Raw genomic sequence first — 16,723 nt, forward strand, 5'->3', positions numbered from 1 at the left:
TATACCACCGGACAGTAAGCCCGAGAGGCGGTGCCACCTGATGTGACTGTGACAGTAATTCCCACCACCGGTTTTTAGTTTCATTTGTCATGTAAGTTGGGGAGGGTGTGGTATCTCAAGGAAAGGCCCCAGAGGTGTCCTGACGTCACAACGTCAGGACGCAATGTGGGACAATAAAAGAACCGACTGCCCATGAAAACGGGACAGTCGGGAGTTGATAATGCATCTGTGTGTCTGTGTTGTTCCTGCTCCGTGACAGACCCCACAGGGCCCCAGCTCGCAGTGAGGCCCAGCCTCACAACATCACAATCGGAGGAGACCCCTTGGAAGAGTTTCAGAGCCAGGTTTGAGATCCAGCAAGCCAGAGAGGGAAGGGTTCAGAGCAGGATTCAAGCTGATGGATTCCAATGGTGAACCATGTGGTGGGAGCCTGCAACATCTCATCTCACCACCCAGGACCCATAGAAACCCTGATGGGAATGATCTAAGAGCCTATGTACCAGGGGCAAGGACTCAAGGTGCTAGATGCAGTAGGACATCGCTCAGGAACGGTGAAACAACCCTTTGAGAAAAGGCTTCTTTTACAGGGCAAGATTCAGGGTCTGGTACCCAGAGGCTTTCACCCTTGACCATCAATGACTCAAAAGAACAATAGTTTGTTTTTTTCAAGAGCCTACCAAGAGCATAAACAACAATGTGGAAGACTGAGGAATTAGAAGTTTAGGGAGGACGTCCAGCCTCCAAAAAACAAAACCACAGCTCATTAGTATGGCCAAATCTGGTCCTAAAGTCCTGCAGCCCAGCTTTGTGGCCCAGCTTTGTCGCGCCTTGAAACACTTGTGTATAGGCGCGTTACAAATGCCATATCATATCATAACCCTCCCGCAGTTCAGGTAAGAATCAGAGAGAATACAGTGCGTCTCTCCTAGTTATACACATTCACTCATGTGCTGGCCTGAGCCTGCCCTCCAGCCACACCACCAGGAAGTCTTATAAAGATTTTGGCCAAACACTCCGGTCCCCCGATGATGTTTGGGGCAGGGGACAAATCTAAACCACTGCACATACGGTGGAGGGCTGCCTCGTTGGTTCGTCAGACAAAGCGATGGCTCAAAAGAAAATGGGCAAACATATCGCTTAAAAATATGCACTAGTACCCCAATAGCTATTATGCCAGTACATGGCCTTCTAATGCAGTAACACCGTCTGAACCCCCGGTGAAGCCAAAACTAAATTACAGCTCCTACCAGTGTACTCCACAGCACAACTATAGGGTGGTAAAATCACTTGAGGGCCAAAACAGGGTTTTTAAAAAGCACACTTGTCCTAAGACCTATGTGGTCGACCATGGGACAGCACATCAAAAAAGGATTGCTCTGGTATGCAGACTTCAGTGGATGTCCTTTTCACTATAAAAAGGATGTCTGAGATCTGGAAAACACTGGAGACAAAAGCAAAATGTTTATAGGTCCAATGGGAACACAGACCTGCAAAAATGTAATTCTGCTCTTGCCCATTGAGGCGAAAACGCATCTGCAGTTGCTTCATGCCTGGTGGATATGGGGGCATAGCTGACTGTCATACCAGGCTCCTCTATTGGGGGTGGAAGTGGGTCTATTTCCGTTATGTTTTATAATGCTGCATACAATGTAAAATGATGGCACTGCAGCCCATGTGTTTTCTCAGTGGGTAAGAAATGTTTACTAGAGCATTGACGTAATGTAATTTATTCTCTGATACTTTGTAGTACAATGGTGTCTATTACTTTTATTTAGCTTTTATGTTCATTTTTTTATATTTGTTGGCAGATGTTAATGTTCGAGTCTCCAGTCTCACATTGCTTGGGGCCATGGTATCCAGTCAGGCTCCACTGCCAGAGGTGCAACTGCTTCTACAGCAACCCAATTCTTCAGGGCTCCCACTGAGTGGCACTGCCACCCCACGACGCATGAATGACCCTGAATGGTGGAGGAAGGTTCAGTTTTTGGAAATCCAGACAGAGCCAGCACAGAATTGTGATAATTCGTCCCTCGAGCCTTGCTGGCTTGTACGCCTGTGCATTTCAGTTGTTGCACAACCCAGAGAAGATTCTCAATTGGATAATGATAACAGCCCTACATCTGGAAGTGCATATGAACCATCTCCTGTGCGCTTGGAATCCTTGCAAGTAGGTGGATATGTTAATTAAAACTAAGGCTTTTAGTGTTATTTTCAAACTGCCGGGAGTGTGAAAGTGAGGTGTAAATGCAAAGATTAAAGCACTTAAGCTCACTTTCACATTTTGGAACATTTTCATTTTATATGAAGTTGGAGGAGGGGCCTGAATTGGAAATAACATTTCGAATGGATTGTGTCCTTCCACGTAGTCCTCCTCTATGATATCTGTATTTTGCCAGCTTTGCTGTTTCGGAAAAAATAAATTTAGGCATAGGGCGATGTGCATGAGGTCGTGGCGTCGATGCCCCTTGGCGGTCTCCGTAGCGTGTCGATGCCACCAGTCGTATAAGTAGCTCGTGCCGGTCCCGTTGGCTTCAGTTCTGTTTTTCCGATAGCTTCGCAATCGAGTTAACAGTACTCTTCATATATTCCTCAGAAAAGGTTGTCTTCTTCAACCCCTTCCACTCCTAAAACAGGGTTTAAATTGTGTGTCGACTGTGGTTCCAAAATGTCGATCACTGACCCTCACTGTGTCTGCCTTTGGTGCCTGGGTGTGGACCATCGGACCGGCGACTGTGGCTCCTGTCAATTGATGACGGAGAAAGCTCTTTGCGAAAGAAAAGGTAAACTAGCGGTGGGGCGGGAAGCTTCGAGGGCCTCTTCAAAGAACTCTTCTAAGAAGCATAGACAATCCGGAGAGTCGAGAGACTCCGATAAGCATAAACATTCGAAGAGATCTCGATCTAGAAGTAGATCGAGACCTTCTTCTTCTAAGAAGATGAAGAGGAGACGTAGATCGCCTTCCTCTTCATCTGACACACCTACCGAGATGGTAAAATGTCCGACTAAGTCAGATTCTCCTAGAAAATTGGAAGAACTCAGAAAACAAATGATGAAGGACTTTGAGAATGCGGCCTGACCCCTTGAAGAAACATTGTAAGAGCCAGACCCTGGTCGCTCACTTGGTCGATGCAGGAGAGTGCGAAACTACTAACGCCAAGTCCAGTAGTAAGGAGGAAACTCGACGATCTCGACCCGACGTTAAAACGTCAAAGGCTCCTCGAGATTCGAGTGATTCCCCGGTAACAGCTATAAAGCATAAACCGTCTAAGCACTCAACGAGTTCGACGCCATCGGGGCCGACTATCTCGAAGGAGATATTAGCTCCTTTATCGAAGTCGTTGTCAACGATTTCGATGATTCCTTCGATTCCCTCGAGGCAAATTCCAGAACAGGAAAAAATGTATACACCTTTAGCCAAATAAGACTTTTTAAAGTCTGTCCTCTATATTTGAGGAAGAAAGTGCCTCAGAGGAAGACATTTCTCCATTTGGAGTAAAATTTGGTACTAGAAATATGCCAGAGGAATTGATTGAACCTGAGTCAAGATTGAGAGACCTGTGTGACACCCTTCACTCTGCCAGTGGCATTGATATTTCACCTGAGTTAGAGTTTTAAAAACCTGATTCTGCAGAACATGCAGATTCCGGGTACAGGAACTTGATGAACAGAGTTGTTCAATATATCGGTTGGGGTAGGTCCTTCCCAACCTTTGAACAAGATATGACCGATATCCTGGACCCGGGCCCTCAAATGGACCCAGTTCTTCCCTTTCATAGGACTCTTCAAAGAACAGTGGTTGCAAATTGGGAGACCCCCGAGTCTGTTGCAGCAGTCAAAGACTTTCCCAAAAAATATATGCCATCAAGCACTGATCCGGACTTTGAGTAAACCCTCTATGCCAGAAAGTCTAGTGGTACAAGCTGCTACTTCCACGAGGCAATCAGCTTATCCATCTATCCCCCTAGATAGAGAGGATAAAAAGGTGGATGCTTGGGCCCGCAAGGTATTTTCCTCGGGCAGTATGGCCCTTAAATCAGCAAATGTTACCATTACCCTGGCCTGGCTTACCCATACCCTTTGGGATTGCGTAAAGGCGGCGGCTGAACATATTCCAGAAGGCGAAGAAAGGGAAGGCTTTCTGAATATTGTGAAAGATGGTAAGGAGGAAATCAGGGAATGTCTCCAATCTGGATTGGATATGGTTGACAGCATCAGCAGATCCATGGCTGCAAGCACAGTACTGCCCATATTTGCATGGTTGAGGAAGTCGGGGTTTGCACTAGACGTGCAGGCCAGGCTACTCAACATGCCTTTCGATGGTTTGAGGCTGTTCGGCAGTGAAGCTGGTGAAAGCTTAGAAAAACTGCAGACCTCCAATGCGGCGGCTAAGTCACTTAGCGCCTCTATGCGACAGCCTCAAAAACCTTATTCGGGCTCATCTTCCTGGAGAGGTCTTTCTTTTCGATACTACTCCTCATTTGGTAGAGGAAGATGACAGGCCGCACAGAAAGGTAAAAGAAATTTCCCTCGTAGTGGACAAGGAAGAGGCGCAAAATAAGCCTCAGCAGCGGCATCTTTGCCCTCAGCTGCCTCCAAATCTCTGAGACCATAGCACACAAGACCCCGGTGGGAGGCAGAGTCTCAACATCTGAGAGAATGTCGGGCATTAGTTCAGATGCTTGGGCACTGGAAACAGTAGCCCAAGGTTACTGCCTTCCCTTCCTAAAAAGGCCTCAGAACCATCCACCGGGAGCCAACTCTGTCAAAATTCCAGATCCGCTCCTGTTGCAAGAAATCTTAACCCTGCTAGAGAAAGGTGCAATAGAACATGTACCTGTAGCGGAGAGGAGCAAGGGTTGGTACTTCCCTTACTTTCTCATCCCAAAGAAGGACAGAGTATTCAGACCCATCTTGGACTTAAGAAGTTTGAACAAATTCCTCAGGAAGGACAAGTTCAAGATGGTAACCCTTTCTCAGATCCTTCAGGCTCTCCATCTCCAAGACTGGTTGGTATAAATGGACCTTCAGGGTGCTTACTTTCATGTGCCAATCCATCTCAAGCACAAAGTACCTGAGGTTCGAGTTTTGCGGCTCTCACTATCTGTTTCGAGTTCTGCCATTCGGGCTGACCTCCGCCCAAGGGTTTTCACCAAGCTGATGGCAGTTGTGGCAGCAAATCTCAGGAGAGGGGGGATTCACTTCTACCCCTACCTGGACGATTGGTTGATAAGAGCTCGTTCCTCCGAACAAGCTCCGTAACATCTTGCAATCACCTGCCACTCCCTACACAAGCTGAGCTTCTCCCTCAATTACAAGAAGTCCCATATGATACCATTCCAAAGACTCAAATTTATCAGAGCAGTCCTGGATACTTCCTCGTGCAAAGCTTCGCCTCCCGAGGTTAGAGCTCTTCACATTCTGCAGATAGTAAAAAAGTTCCAGAATGCCCAGCGTCTACCAGCCTACGATTTTCTGAGGTTGCTCGGCCTCATGGCATCCTGCGTTTTTTCTGGTGCCAGATGCTCGACTGAGGATGAGATCTCTTCAATGGGACCTCAGAACTCAGTGGTCCCAATTCTCGGGGGGAGTGTGCTTGATCTTCTGCAAGTCCCGAGCAGAGTTGCTCAGGATTTACGATGGTGGGCTTGCAACGACAATATCCTCAAGGGAGAATCTTTTTGTCAACCATGGCTGCAGATAACAGTAGTGACGGACGCCTCACTCACGGGGTGGGGAGCCCATACCAACGATCTAACAGTCAGCGTTCGTTGGTCTCCATCTGAGCCCAAACTACACATCAACCTGTTGGAGCTGAGGGCTATCAGACTAGTGCTGAAGGCCTTTCTGCCCTCTTTTCAGCGAAAGAATGTCCTGATAATGACGGACAACACAGTGGCCATGTACTACCTCAACAAGAGAGGAGGCGTAGGGTCACTACCACTGTGCAGAGAGGCAATGCAGCTCTGGTTCTGGGCAATACAAGAAGGAATCTCTCTGTTGGCAGTTCACCCAGCCGCAGAGCAGAACACAGCAGCGGATGCTCTGAGCAGGCATAGCACAGTATCCAACAAGTTGGAACTAGCTCGGGAAGTCCTTCAAGGGATCTTCACCCTTTGGGCAACCCCTTAGGTGTATCTCTTCGTGACCTCAGTCAACTGAAAGTGCGATCAGTACTGCTCAAGGGAATTTCCCCCAAGAGGAGCTCTAGGAGACACATTCGTAGTATGCATTTCCTCCAGTCCCTGTGATTCCTCACGTAATCACGAGGTTGGGAAAGTCCAGGAAAACCATGATCCTAATTGCCCCGTATTTGGCCAGGAAGATGTGATACCGAACCGTCTGGACATGTCCATCTGCCTTCCAATACGTCTTCCACAAAGAGAGGATGTTCTCTCGCAAGAGGAAGGTCGAGTTCTCCATCCAGAGGTCAAGACACTCGACCTTCACTCATGGTTTCTGAGAGGTTGAGATACAAGGATTGGGACCTCCCGGATGACGTAATGGAAATTTTGCTTTCGGCCAGAAGGCCAGCAACTAAGTCTCTGTACCGATATCGTTGGAATAAATTCAGTAACTGGTGCAAAGATAAGAATGTGGACCCTTTTCAATGGAGCACTTTTACATCTGGCCAATGTGGGGCTCCAGATTGGGACAATAAAAGGATATTTGGCAGCGCCTTATATATTCAAGCGCTCCTCGGAAGAGGTTTCCTATTTTAAGATTCCTTTGATTATTCAGTTTTTGAAGGGGCTCACAAATGGGTACCCCCCAATACCTTTTCATGTGCCTACTTGGGATTTGAATCTTGTGTTGAAATTCCTAACTTGTATACATTTTTGAGCCTCTACATTCCTGTCCTTTAAGGCTTTTAACAGTCAAAACTGTCCTTCTTGTGGCCTTAACATCAGCCCACAGGGTTAGTGAATTGCAGGCTCTCTCATGCAAACTACAGTATACTACCTTTTACAAGGATACTTAGAGTTAAACCTTCTTTCTTGCCGAAAGTATTTTGACTTTCATTTGTCACAAAAAATCACACTGTCAACCTTCTATCCTCCTCCTCATTTGGGCAAAAAAGAGGAGAGGTTACACAGACTTAACCCAAATAGGAGGTTTTTTTTGAAAATTTGGTTTTTATTGAGCTTTTATAGTTATGACATGACAACAAAATGATACAAACATTGGCATATATGAAAATGAAATCACAACTTTCCCCCCACCCCTCCCGCCCCCCCCTTCCCTCTCCCCAACCATGGTCTATCGGATGATGACGACAACAAGGTCCAACATGTTAACTGAAGGCGTATCATGAGCACTAGGCAGTCTCTAGAAAGAGAGGGTTCTCAAATCACAAGGTCCAACACGTAAAAATCACACTTCTCATCAGAGCAACTCTCTCCCCGCTCCGGAGGGGAGGACCAGGCAGCGATGGCCGAGTCAGGGGAGCCGTCAGAGATGGCCGAGTCAGGGGAGCCGTCAGAGATGGCTGCTTACATCTTAAGCTGCTTTCCCATATTTGTCAAAAAATGGCAGCCATATGCCCTCGATGTTAGACTTCGATTCGTCAATCAGGTGAGTTAAGTACTCCATGTCATAGATTGCCCGTGTTTTTGATACCCATTCCCTCTCCCCCGGGGGTCGGGGCGATATCCATTTTTGGGCCCAACAGCATCTGGCCGCAACTAACATGACCTGTAACATATGGTCGTGTTGCACCTTCGGACCCCCGTCAACCTCAATACCAAACAATACTAGCCAGGGGGACAGGGCTCTCTCCATTCCATCTACCCCTTTTATCCACAATAGAACCTCAATCCAGTAAGTTTGTACCACCTGACATTTCCACCACATAGGAACATAGTCCCCTATTTCAATATGGCATTTCCAGCAGTGGGGGTCGTAGCCTTTTCTCATTCTGGATATCCTCTGTGGGGGTAGTGCCACCTGTGCCAACTGTCAGGCTCTACAAAGACCTGCTTCATACCATTGTTGGAAGGCCAGTGGTTCATTGATCCCTTCCCAAAGTGGAGGAGCCCAGATACAGCTTAGGGGCGAGGGCCATGTTGTGAGCCACCTGAGGTATCCCTCCTCTTTCCACATGGACCACAACACCCCCAACAACGAGTGTTTCAGAATCCTTCCCGGGATAGATGCCTTAGGGACCCATAGCCACTCGTCTAGTGTGACTGGCGCGAAAAGTGTGTTATCCAGAATTACCCATTGTTTCTTTGGGCCTGTCACCAAGTGATCAACAAGGATTCTCAGTTGTGATGCCTATAAGTCTCTATGTCTGGGAAGTTAACTCCACCCTCGTCCTTGGGTCTTGTTAGAGTGTCGTAGGCAATCCTGTGGGACTTTCCGGCCCACAGGTAGCGGAGAAGAGTCCGCTTGACCTCTAAGAGGTATGGCTTCGGTATCTGGGTCGGCAACTTTTGAAACGGGTATAAGAATTTAGGGAGGATAACCATTTTAATGGAGTTAAGGCGAGCCATCCATGAAAGGCCTGATTTCGACCAGCGCTGCAAGTCATGTTTGATTGCCCTCCAAAGGGGCAGATAATTTGCCTTCAATAGATCAGCCAGGTCTGATGGTATCTGGATCCCCAGGTGACAGAGACCCTCTGTTTGTTTATAGAACGGGAGGTTGTCGACATATTGTCCCTCCCTATCATTGAGCTGGCCCACTGGAACGGCAACTGATTTGTCTACATGTACCTTGTAACCCGCAAGGGACCCATATCATTCTAAGCTATGCAATACCTTGGGGACTGATTGGGATGGGTTAGAGAGGTACAGGAGGACACCATCTGCAAACAGGGATATCTTGTAGTCAGTTTCCCCTATTTTAATACCCTGAATCTGGTTGTTTCCCCTGATCGCTATAGCCCAAGGCTCCATCACTAGTGCGTATATGAGGGGAGACAATGGGCACCCCTGTCTCGTGCCTCTCTCCAAAGGGAAGGGTTCCGACTCTCCCCCGTTCACCACCACCGTAGCAGAGGGGCGCGTGTAAAGGGCGGTCATCCATCCCCGCCACTTGGATCCCATCCCCAGAGACAACAGAACCCCCTCAATGAAAGCCCAGCTCACCCTATCGAAAGCCTTCTCCGCATCCAGGGACAGAAGGAGAACTCCCTCAGATTTCACCCCTTTTGTGCTCAGTATGTGTAGGGTTTTGCGCATGTTGTCTGCTCCCTGTCTGTTCATTACAAAGCCTACCTGGTCAGGGTGGATCAGTCGGGAGAAACACTTTTCCAAGCGGGTTGCAAGGATCCTAGTAAAGATCTTAGCGTCTGTATTAAGGAGCGAGATGGGCCTATATGAGCTACACTCCACAGGATCCTTGCCGGGCTTAGGAATTACTGTGATCATGGCCTGCAGGAATGACGGTGGAATGGTGTCCAAGGTTTTAATTTGGTTAAACAATTTGGTTAATGGTTGTATCAACTCCGATTGGAATTGTTTGTAAAAATCAGCTGTGTATCCATCTCCCCCTGGGGTCTTGCCTACTTTAAGCCTTTTAATGGCCCCCTCCACCTCTTCCTCTGTTATTTCCTTATCAAGTGATTCTCTCTCCAGGTCCGTGAGCCTAGGTAGGGGGTGGTCCTTGAGATAGCTTTGAATCTACCCCAATGATTCATCCTTTTGTTTAGCATAAAGGGCCTTATAAAAGACCGCAAATGATCCGGCTATGTGCTCTGTTTTTATCTGGATGTTACCCGCCCCGTCCCTAATCCTCTCTATCCGCCTGCCGGCCCTGTTTCCCCTCAGCCTGTGCGCCAAGAGAGTCCCGACCTTATCCCCTTTCTCATAATACCTCTGTTTTGTTTATCTCATTTTTTTGACCACCTCCCCAATCAAAATTGTGTGTAGGGCTTGTCTCTTCTCTCTCATTTCGCTCAGGAGGTTCTCACGGTCCACATTTCCCTTGGTGAGCTGTGCCCTCATGGCCCGCAGGTCTTCCCGGAGTTTAGATTCTATCAGCGCTTTCTCTCGCTTCTTGCTCGAGCCCTCCGCAATGAGGAGGCCACTAAAGGTAGCCTTTGCCGCCTCCCAGACTGTGGCCATAGGGGTTTCCCCCTGTGTCGTTGGTTACAAAGAAGGCCTCTATTTCCTTCCTTAAGAATTCCCTAAACACCTGGTCCCTCACGAGGGTGTCGTTACAGCGCCCCCTGTATGATTTCGGAGTGGCTTGCAATTGCCATTCCATAATGAGAAGCTTGTGGTCCGACCAGGTCACAGATTCAACCGCAGGGTTCCCGACCTCCCCTTCTCCCCCCCCCCCCCCCCTCCCTCCTCTGATACCAATAGCAGATCGATTCTAGTATATGTTTGGTGGGGAGGGGAGAAGAACGTATAACCCCCAGGGGACAGCGAGAATCTACGCCACACATCCACCCAATAATATTCTTGTATGAGGTCCCTAAAAGCAAGGTTATCCTTCGTAGGGGCTTTCGGGCCTATCCCCTTGGCCGACCACCAGTCCAGATGAGGGTCTGTGATAAGGTTGAAATCCCCAACCAGGATCGTGGCCCCCTCCGCCCTTTCGTCCATGACCTTGAGGACTTTATGAATAAACTTGATTTGGCCAACGTTTGGTGCATACAGGGTGGCTAGTGTGATTCGTATGCCCTGGGATTACCCCCTTATCCCCAGGAATCTACCTCCAAAGCCCCTCTTTGTCTCAACATCGGTGAGATGCAGTGATTTACCTAGAAGGATGCCAACTCCCTCCTTCTTCGAGGATTTGTGCGAGGCCCAGAAATTTCTACCTATCTCCTTTCCCTTGATTGTCGACTCCGCCCCCCTTCTGTAGAGCGTTTCTTGTAGGAAGAGGGATAACAGTTTCTGTTTGCGGAATAAGTTGCTTGTGAGAGATCGCTTATTCTGTGAGTTGAGGCCCTTGACATTGAGCGTGCCGATTCGTCCTTCAACCATGATCGTAGCTACCCTTGCTCAATAAAACTTTGGTTGTTACCCTCATTGTCGTCCATAAGGTTGAATCCCAGAACCATGGTATGGTGTCCCCTTTTGTTTTATCCCCCCCTCCCCACTCCCGTCCCTAGTTCCCTGTTATCCTTTCCCATTTTGCTAGGCGTTCATCTCCATCGCCCGACAAGCATCGGGGTTGGTCAACGAACCACCAGGGCCGCTGCCTGGGACCGCTCTGTTCCCCCGAGGCTCCTGGGGAGTCCCCAACCAGTTCGTCGATGGCTCTTCGAATGTCCTCTTCAGTCACAAGCTGATGGTTTTCACCCTGCCTTTCGAAAGCTAGATAGAATAGGTGCCCCGACCGGTACCTGACCCCTTTCTCCTGTAGCCACCTAGTAAGTGGGCCGCATTTTTTCCTCATTTGTACCGTGAGGGCCGACAGGTCCTGATAGATTGCCACTCTGGAGTTATCGTATTGTATGTCTCTTAGGGTCCTAGCCCTTTCAAGTATTCTTGCTTTGTCTCTGTAATAGTGGAATCTTGCCAGCACAGAGCGTGGACCCCTACCTCCTCCACCGGTTCGATGGACCCTATCAATCAGGATGGTTTCTTCGGAATCAGTTCCCAAGACAATCCTAATGATCTCCTGCACTTTGCCCTCCAGACCAGTCTGGGTCTCCCCCTCCACCTCCGTCAGGCCGAAAAATCGCAAGTTACTTATCCGTTCTTGATTTTCCATGTCGTCAACTTTGAGACGGAGCTCCCCCTCCCGTCGCTGCATTTCCTTAAACCTTGCCTCCATCTGTGTTTCCAGGAGGTCGGTGGACGCCTGGTTATTCTCCACCCCTTCCACTCTGTCCTCCAGCGTGGCGACTTTAGCGGTTAGGTCAGCCAGCTTAGGACCCATATCTGTTCTCATCCCCCTGATTTCATCAAGGATTGTCTGAATGTTATTCTGCATGGTATTCATGTCAGGGGCCGGCGTGGGTGAGGTGTTGGTCTCCATCTCAGGGTCTCCGGCTGTGAATTGGTATTTCGCCAGGGTTTCTTTCCAACTCATGAGGTGTTTTCGCCCCCAGGTCTTTGTGGTTTCTCAATTTTCCCAGTGATATCCCCAGGGATTCGGGGCTTATTCTCCCGTCCTCGGCTCAGTTCCTATAGGGTGTCGCAAGGTGGGCGAGACTTGGTGGTTAGGTTTGCTCTGTGGGGGGTCCGCACGTATCACAGGGGTCAGCTTAGGGGTCACCGGTATACCTTACTCTTTACTCCTTACTTCTTTTTGGGGATTGCGTCTATGGCTGTGGGGTGATCAGGCACCTCGAGTATTTGCCTATGTAAGGCCACAGGGGACCCTCTATTTGTGTCTCTACATACAGTGTCAGGGGTTTCTTCCTGTGTTGGCACTCCCTTGTCAATGGCTCCCCAGCGTGGTGGCAGGAAGGGGAGTATTTGACGTAGGTGGCCTGGATTCCAACTCCCCCCGCTTTCCCCTGGGTCTGGTGGGCTCCGCTGCGGATGGAATTTGAGCCCCTAGATGGGGGGTTGGGGCCAGCAGGGTGGAGGGTGGGCTTGTGGGGGTATGGTATGTTCATGCCTGCTGGAGGGGCCCCGTTCCAAGTCGCCTTGCCTGATCAAAGGTGGTTGACCCTGTGGGGGGGCCAGCCGCATTTCAGAGGGGCCCAGGCACGCTCCCGCGTCGGCCCGGGCCTATATGGTGTGCACCGCAGCGGTCTGTGCCCCGCGGGCAGCTGGAGGGGTTCGCTGATGCACTTGATGGTGTGGTGCCCCCCGTGGTGGGGGGGAAGAGGAGAGGGGGCTCGGGCGTGTTCCCGCGCCGGCCCGGGCCGATGTGCAGAGCTGCCAGTGGGGGCTCGAGGGACACAGCCGTGTCTGCAGGGCACCCGGCAACGAGAGACTGGGTCGACCCGCCTATTGAATCCGCTCCTCCAGCCGTGCCGTGGCGGGAGCGGGAGGCAGGCAAGTCTCGGGTGACTGGGGGGCAGGGGCCCAGATCTCCTACTGCTGCAGACAGGACTGTGGAGTGCCGGCTCTGCGGGTTGGTCGTGGCGCTGTGCTCGGCTGCAGCGGGGAGGGGCCCGGCTGTGCGGCTCCGTTTCTCACACGTGGGCCTGGAAGGAGGAGGAGGAGGGTGAGCGCGAGCGCTCCAAGTCGAATATCTCGGGAACCCGGGCACCTCCAAGGCTCGGGAAGGTGTCGCCGGGGTCCCCAGAAGTTCCCACAGCTAGTTTTCGTCTTTGTGGGAAGGTAGCGTTCCTTTTCCTCTCTTTACTCCGCAGTTCTCCCAGGGCCTTCGGGGAGCAGAACCATCAGGCGGCCATCAAGCCTGCGCCCCCTGGTGGCCTCTCCTCTGAGTTTTTATATATCAAGAATGTCAAGATTACGCCAGGATGACCAACTTTTTGTGCGTTACACTGGCCATAAACTGGGATTAGCGGTGACAAAGCAAACTATATCCCACTGTATTACTTTGGCTATTGTAGAGTGCTACAGATTAGCTGGGAATGGCCCACCAGAGGGACTTCGTGCCCATTCCACAAGGGGTATGGCTACTTCCGCGGCTCTGAGGAGGGGAGTCCCTGTAATTGATATTTGTTAAGCTGCAACATGGGCATCCATGCACACCTTTGTGAAGCATTACTGCTTAGATGCCTCTTCGTCCCAGAAAGGGCTGTTTGCAAAAGCTGTACTTCATTCCGCACATAAGAATAATTAGTTCTCCCACCTCCAAATTTTATTACTGCTATGGGAGTCTATCATAGATGAGGAATACGTGGGAGGACACAATCCATTCGAAGAACAAGTTACTTACCAACTGTAACATTCTTTCGACTGGATGTTCCTCCCACGTATCCCTCATCACCCCACCCAACTTAACCCGCAGCAGTTTGTTATTTACACTTCTCGTTCACGAAGAGTTTACAGTCTGGGGCATGCCTGGGTGTTCCTCGAATGATGCCACGAAAAAACAGAACTGAAGCCAACAGGTGCGGTACAAGCTACTTATATGACTGGCGACGTCGACACGCTACGGAAAACGTCGAGGGACATCGACGCCACAACCTTGTGCACAGTGACCTCTGCCGAATTGTTTTTTTTTTCCCCCCGAAACAGCAAAGCTGGCGAAATACGAATATCATAGATGAGGAATACGTGGGAGGAGCATCCAGTCGAAAGAACGTTACAGTTGGTAAGTAGCTTGTTATTTTGCTGTGCTTTCTTCCTCCACCTTCAAGTACTAAGTGTTTTAATGCCAGCATGTATTTTCATGCTAGTGTTAAACTAACAGATTCCTATGAAATCGTTCTGCATTTAGCACCTTCCAGAAACAAGTGGATTCTAATGAAATTCATTGAAAATACTGTATGCAAATTGTGATTTGCAGTCAGAATTTACGCGTTTTAGAAAACAGGTAGTAAAATGAAATGGTAAAGGCGTTTACTCTTTCATTTTCCATTTTTTTAATTGTGGAAAATTGTATCAGAGGGATGTGAGGAACTCATGGTGACAAACGAGCAAGACCGACACAAGTGATCAGCTTTTAAAAAAAAACCTTTATCTTTATTTGGCAATTTTACGAGTACAACAGAAAACAAATAGAAATAAACGAATATAGCATGTACACAGATAAACATGTGATCTTAAACATATGGATTACACACAGACTTTGCATTAGAAACATACAATAGCGGTACATAAATTGGTCCTTGGCCCCAGATTCCACCTAATCCGCAGCTGCAATTTCGGCCAAGTAGGAGTGGAACATGGCCCATATGTCTCTATGCCTGGATGATAGGGGAAGTGTGTCCACATATTCATCTGTTTCCTGAACCCAGGTCAATGCCAACAACCATTCTTTCTCCCGTTTTTATTTTTAATCCTTCCACTTCATGAGGATGCTTTGTTTAGCCACCATGCAACCCACATTCACGAAAGCTCTGTGCATTTTACCCTGCAGAGCAGACCACATGCCAAACAGGGCCTGAAGTGGGCTTCGTTCCAATGGGGAACTCACCACCCTGGACAAGGTGTCTAGTCATTTATTCCAGAAGTCTGTTAGGTGGCAACACTACCAGAACATATGTAGATGATCCGCAGGGGCACATGCACATCTAGGGCAAACATGCTCTTCAGTTTGAAACATTTTGGTTAGTCTGGCTGGGATGTAGTATAGCCTATTTAATATTTTGAATTGCATAACCTTAATCTAAAACTAAGGGATACTCTCCTGATGTGAGAGCACACGTGCAACCATTGGGCATCAGTAAGTTGCACCCCCATTTCTTCCAACGAGCGGACCTGTGTGTGTGTGGGATTGGAGGAACCATTTTGTTCAGTACCATAAGTGGAGAGGCTGTGTTTGCAATCCCCAGAGTAACTATATATGCCAGTTCAGGTGTCTCAGGGGGTTTATTCGGGTACATAGGCCATCTGTTAGTCACCGCTGAGCGGATACTGTAGTATTGGAGCAGATTACCTCCAGCCCTCTTGTGGCCAGGCTTCCATGTGGTGGGTGCAATGAATTTCCCTTCAATGTATAAATCCACCAATGCTCTATAGCCCAAACCTTCCCACCTTAATTTCAACGCTCCATCCCACGTTGGACCAAGTTTGTAGTGGGAGCCATCTACAGTAGAGGTGGGCAGCCCCTGTGAGGGCAAATATTGCTCGCCAAGCTTCCAGTGTGTAGGCAACTGAGTCGAATGGGCAGTTGTCTTTGTAGTGTTTGTCCAGCAGTATGTCCTGAGATCTGAACGGCCCACTGCTAAGGTTTCTAATTTTACATGGGGTGGTGGATGTTCCGCCACGTACCAGAATGTGGTGAACTAGGGCTGGGCAGCTATCCAGTAAAGTTCCAGATGGGGGGCTGAGAACCCTCCTTTCTTGTATTGGAAGGCCTTCTCTGCCTTCTCCGGAATGCCACAGTAATTGTGCAAATCGTCCTTGCAATTTGGCAAAGTACGGCTTCCTGGGCCATAATGGGACATTACTGCCTAAGATATTATATACATTCATTAAAGTCATTTTAATTAGCGAGAGTTTGGCAACAGTAAAGAGTGGGAGAGATCTCCATCTGTTTAGTTTATTTTCCATGTGGGTGATTGATTGATATTTTATTTCTATTGCTGATTGCTTTGTAATTGTCACATAGTAAGGTGGAGTGGGTTCTGGAAACCACATCCCCAGATACTTGATGTGGTCGGGGGACAACCGGAGCGGGAAGCAGCAGCAGATTTCACATGTATTATTAGTCAGTGGAAAGACCTCAGATTTTGAAAAGTTAATGGTGAAGCCGGAGAATTGCCAGATTTGTTTAATGTCATGAAGGATTGGGTCCAGGTTGGTATGAGGGTTTCTAGCAGATAACATCACATCATCAGCATACAGGGAAATAATTTTGGGAGGGCCAGCCAAGCGTAAGCCACGACGACCGTGGTGTTTTCTAATGAAGTCTGCCATGGGCTCAATGACTGAGGCAAAAACACTCGGGGAGAGGGGACAACCCTGCCGAGTGCCTCTTTCTAGTTGGAATGGTTCAAACATGCATGAATTGACCAGTACTCTTGCTAAAGGTTGTGTATATAACATTTTAATATATCGTATCATAGCAGGCCTGGCCCCCATTTTCCTGAGCACCACTAATAAGTACTCTCACAATACCATATCGAAGGCCTTTTGAGCATCAATAGTCACTGTGATAGCACTAGCTTCAGGATCTTTTCTGGCGATGATGTCAAATAGCCGCCTAATATTGAGAGCCGTAGGCCTCCCAG

General features: G+C 48.7%; 1 protein-coding gene across 3 annotated transcripts in view; it reads left to right on the forward strand.

Annotated features, from left to right (window-relative positions):
- The window catches only part of HEATR6 (HEAT repeat containing 6), a 1,218,923-nt gene that overhangs the window by 562,355 nt on the left and 639,845 nt on the right, over positions 1 to 16,723 (forward strand). For all 3 annotated transcript variants that reach the window (XM_069614663.1, XM_069614664.1, XM_069614665.1), the window contains one exon: positions 1,809 to 2,167. In XM_069614663.1, the coding sequence (XP_069470764.1) occupies positions 1,809 to 2,167 (359 nt within the window). The remainder of the gene's footprint in view (positions 1 to 1,808; positions 2,168 to 16,723) is intronic.

The sequence above is a fragment of the Ambystoma mexicanum genome, chromosome 9, assembly GCF_040938575.1.
Source record: "Ambystoma mexicanum isolate Mex_15411 chromosome 9, UKY_AmexF1_1, whole genome shotgun sequence".
NCBI classification, from domain to species: domain Eukaryota; kingdom Metazoa; phylum Chordata; class Amphibia; order Caudata; family Ambystomatidae; genus Ambystoma; species Ambystoma mexicanum.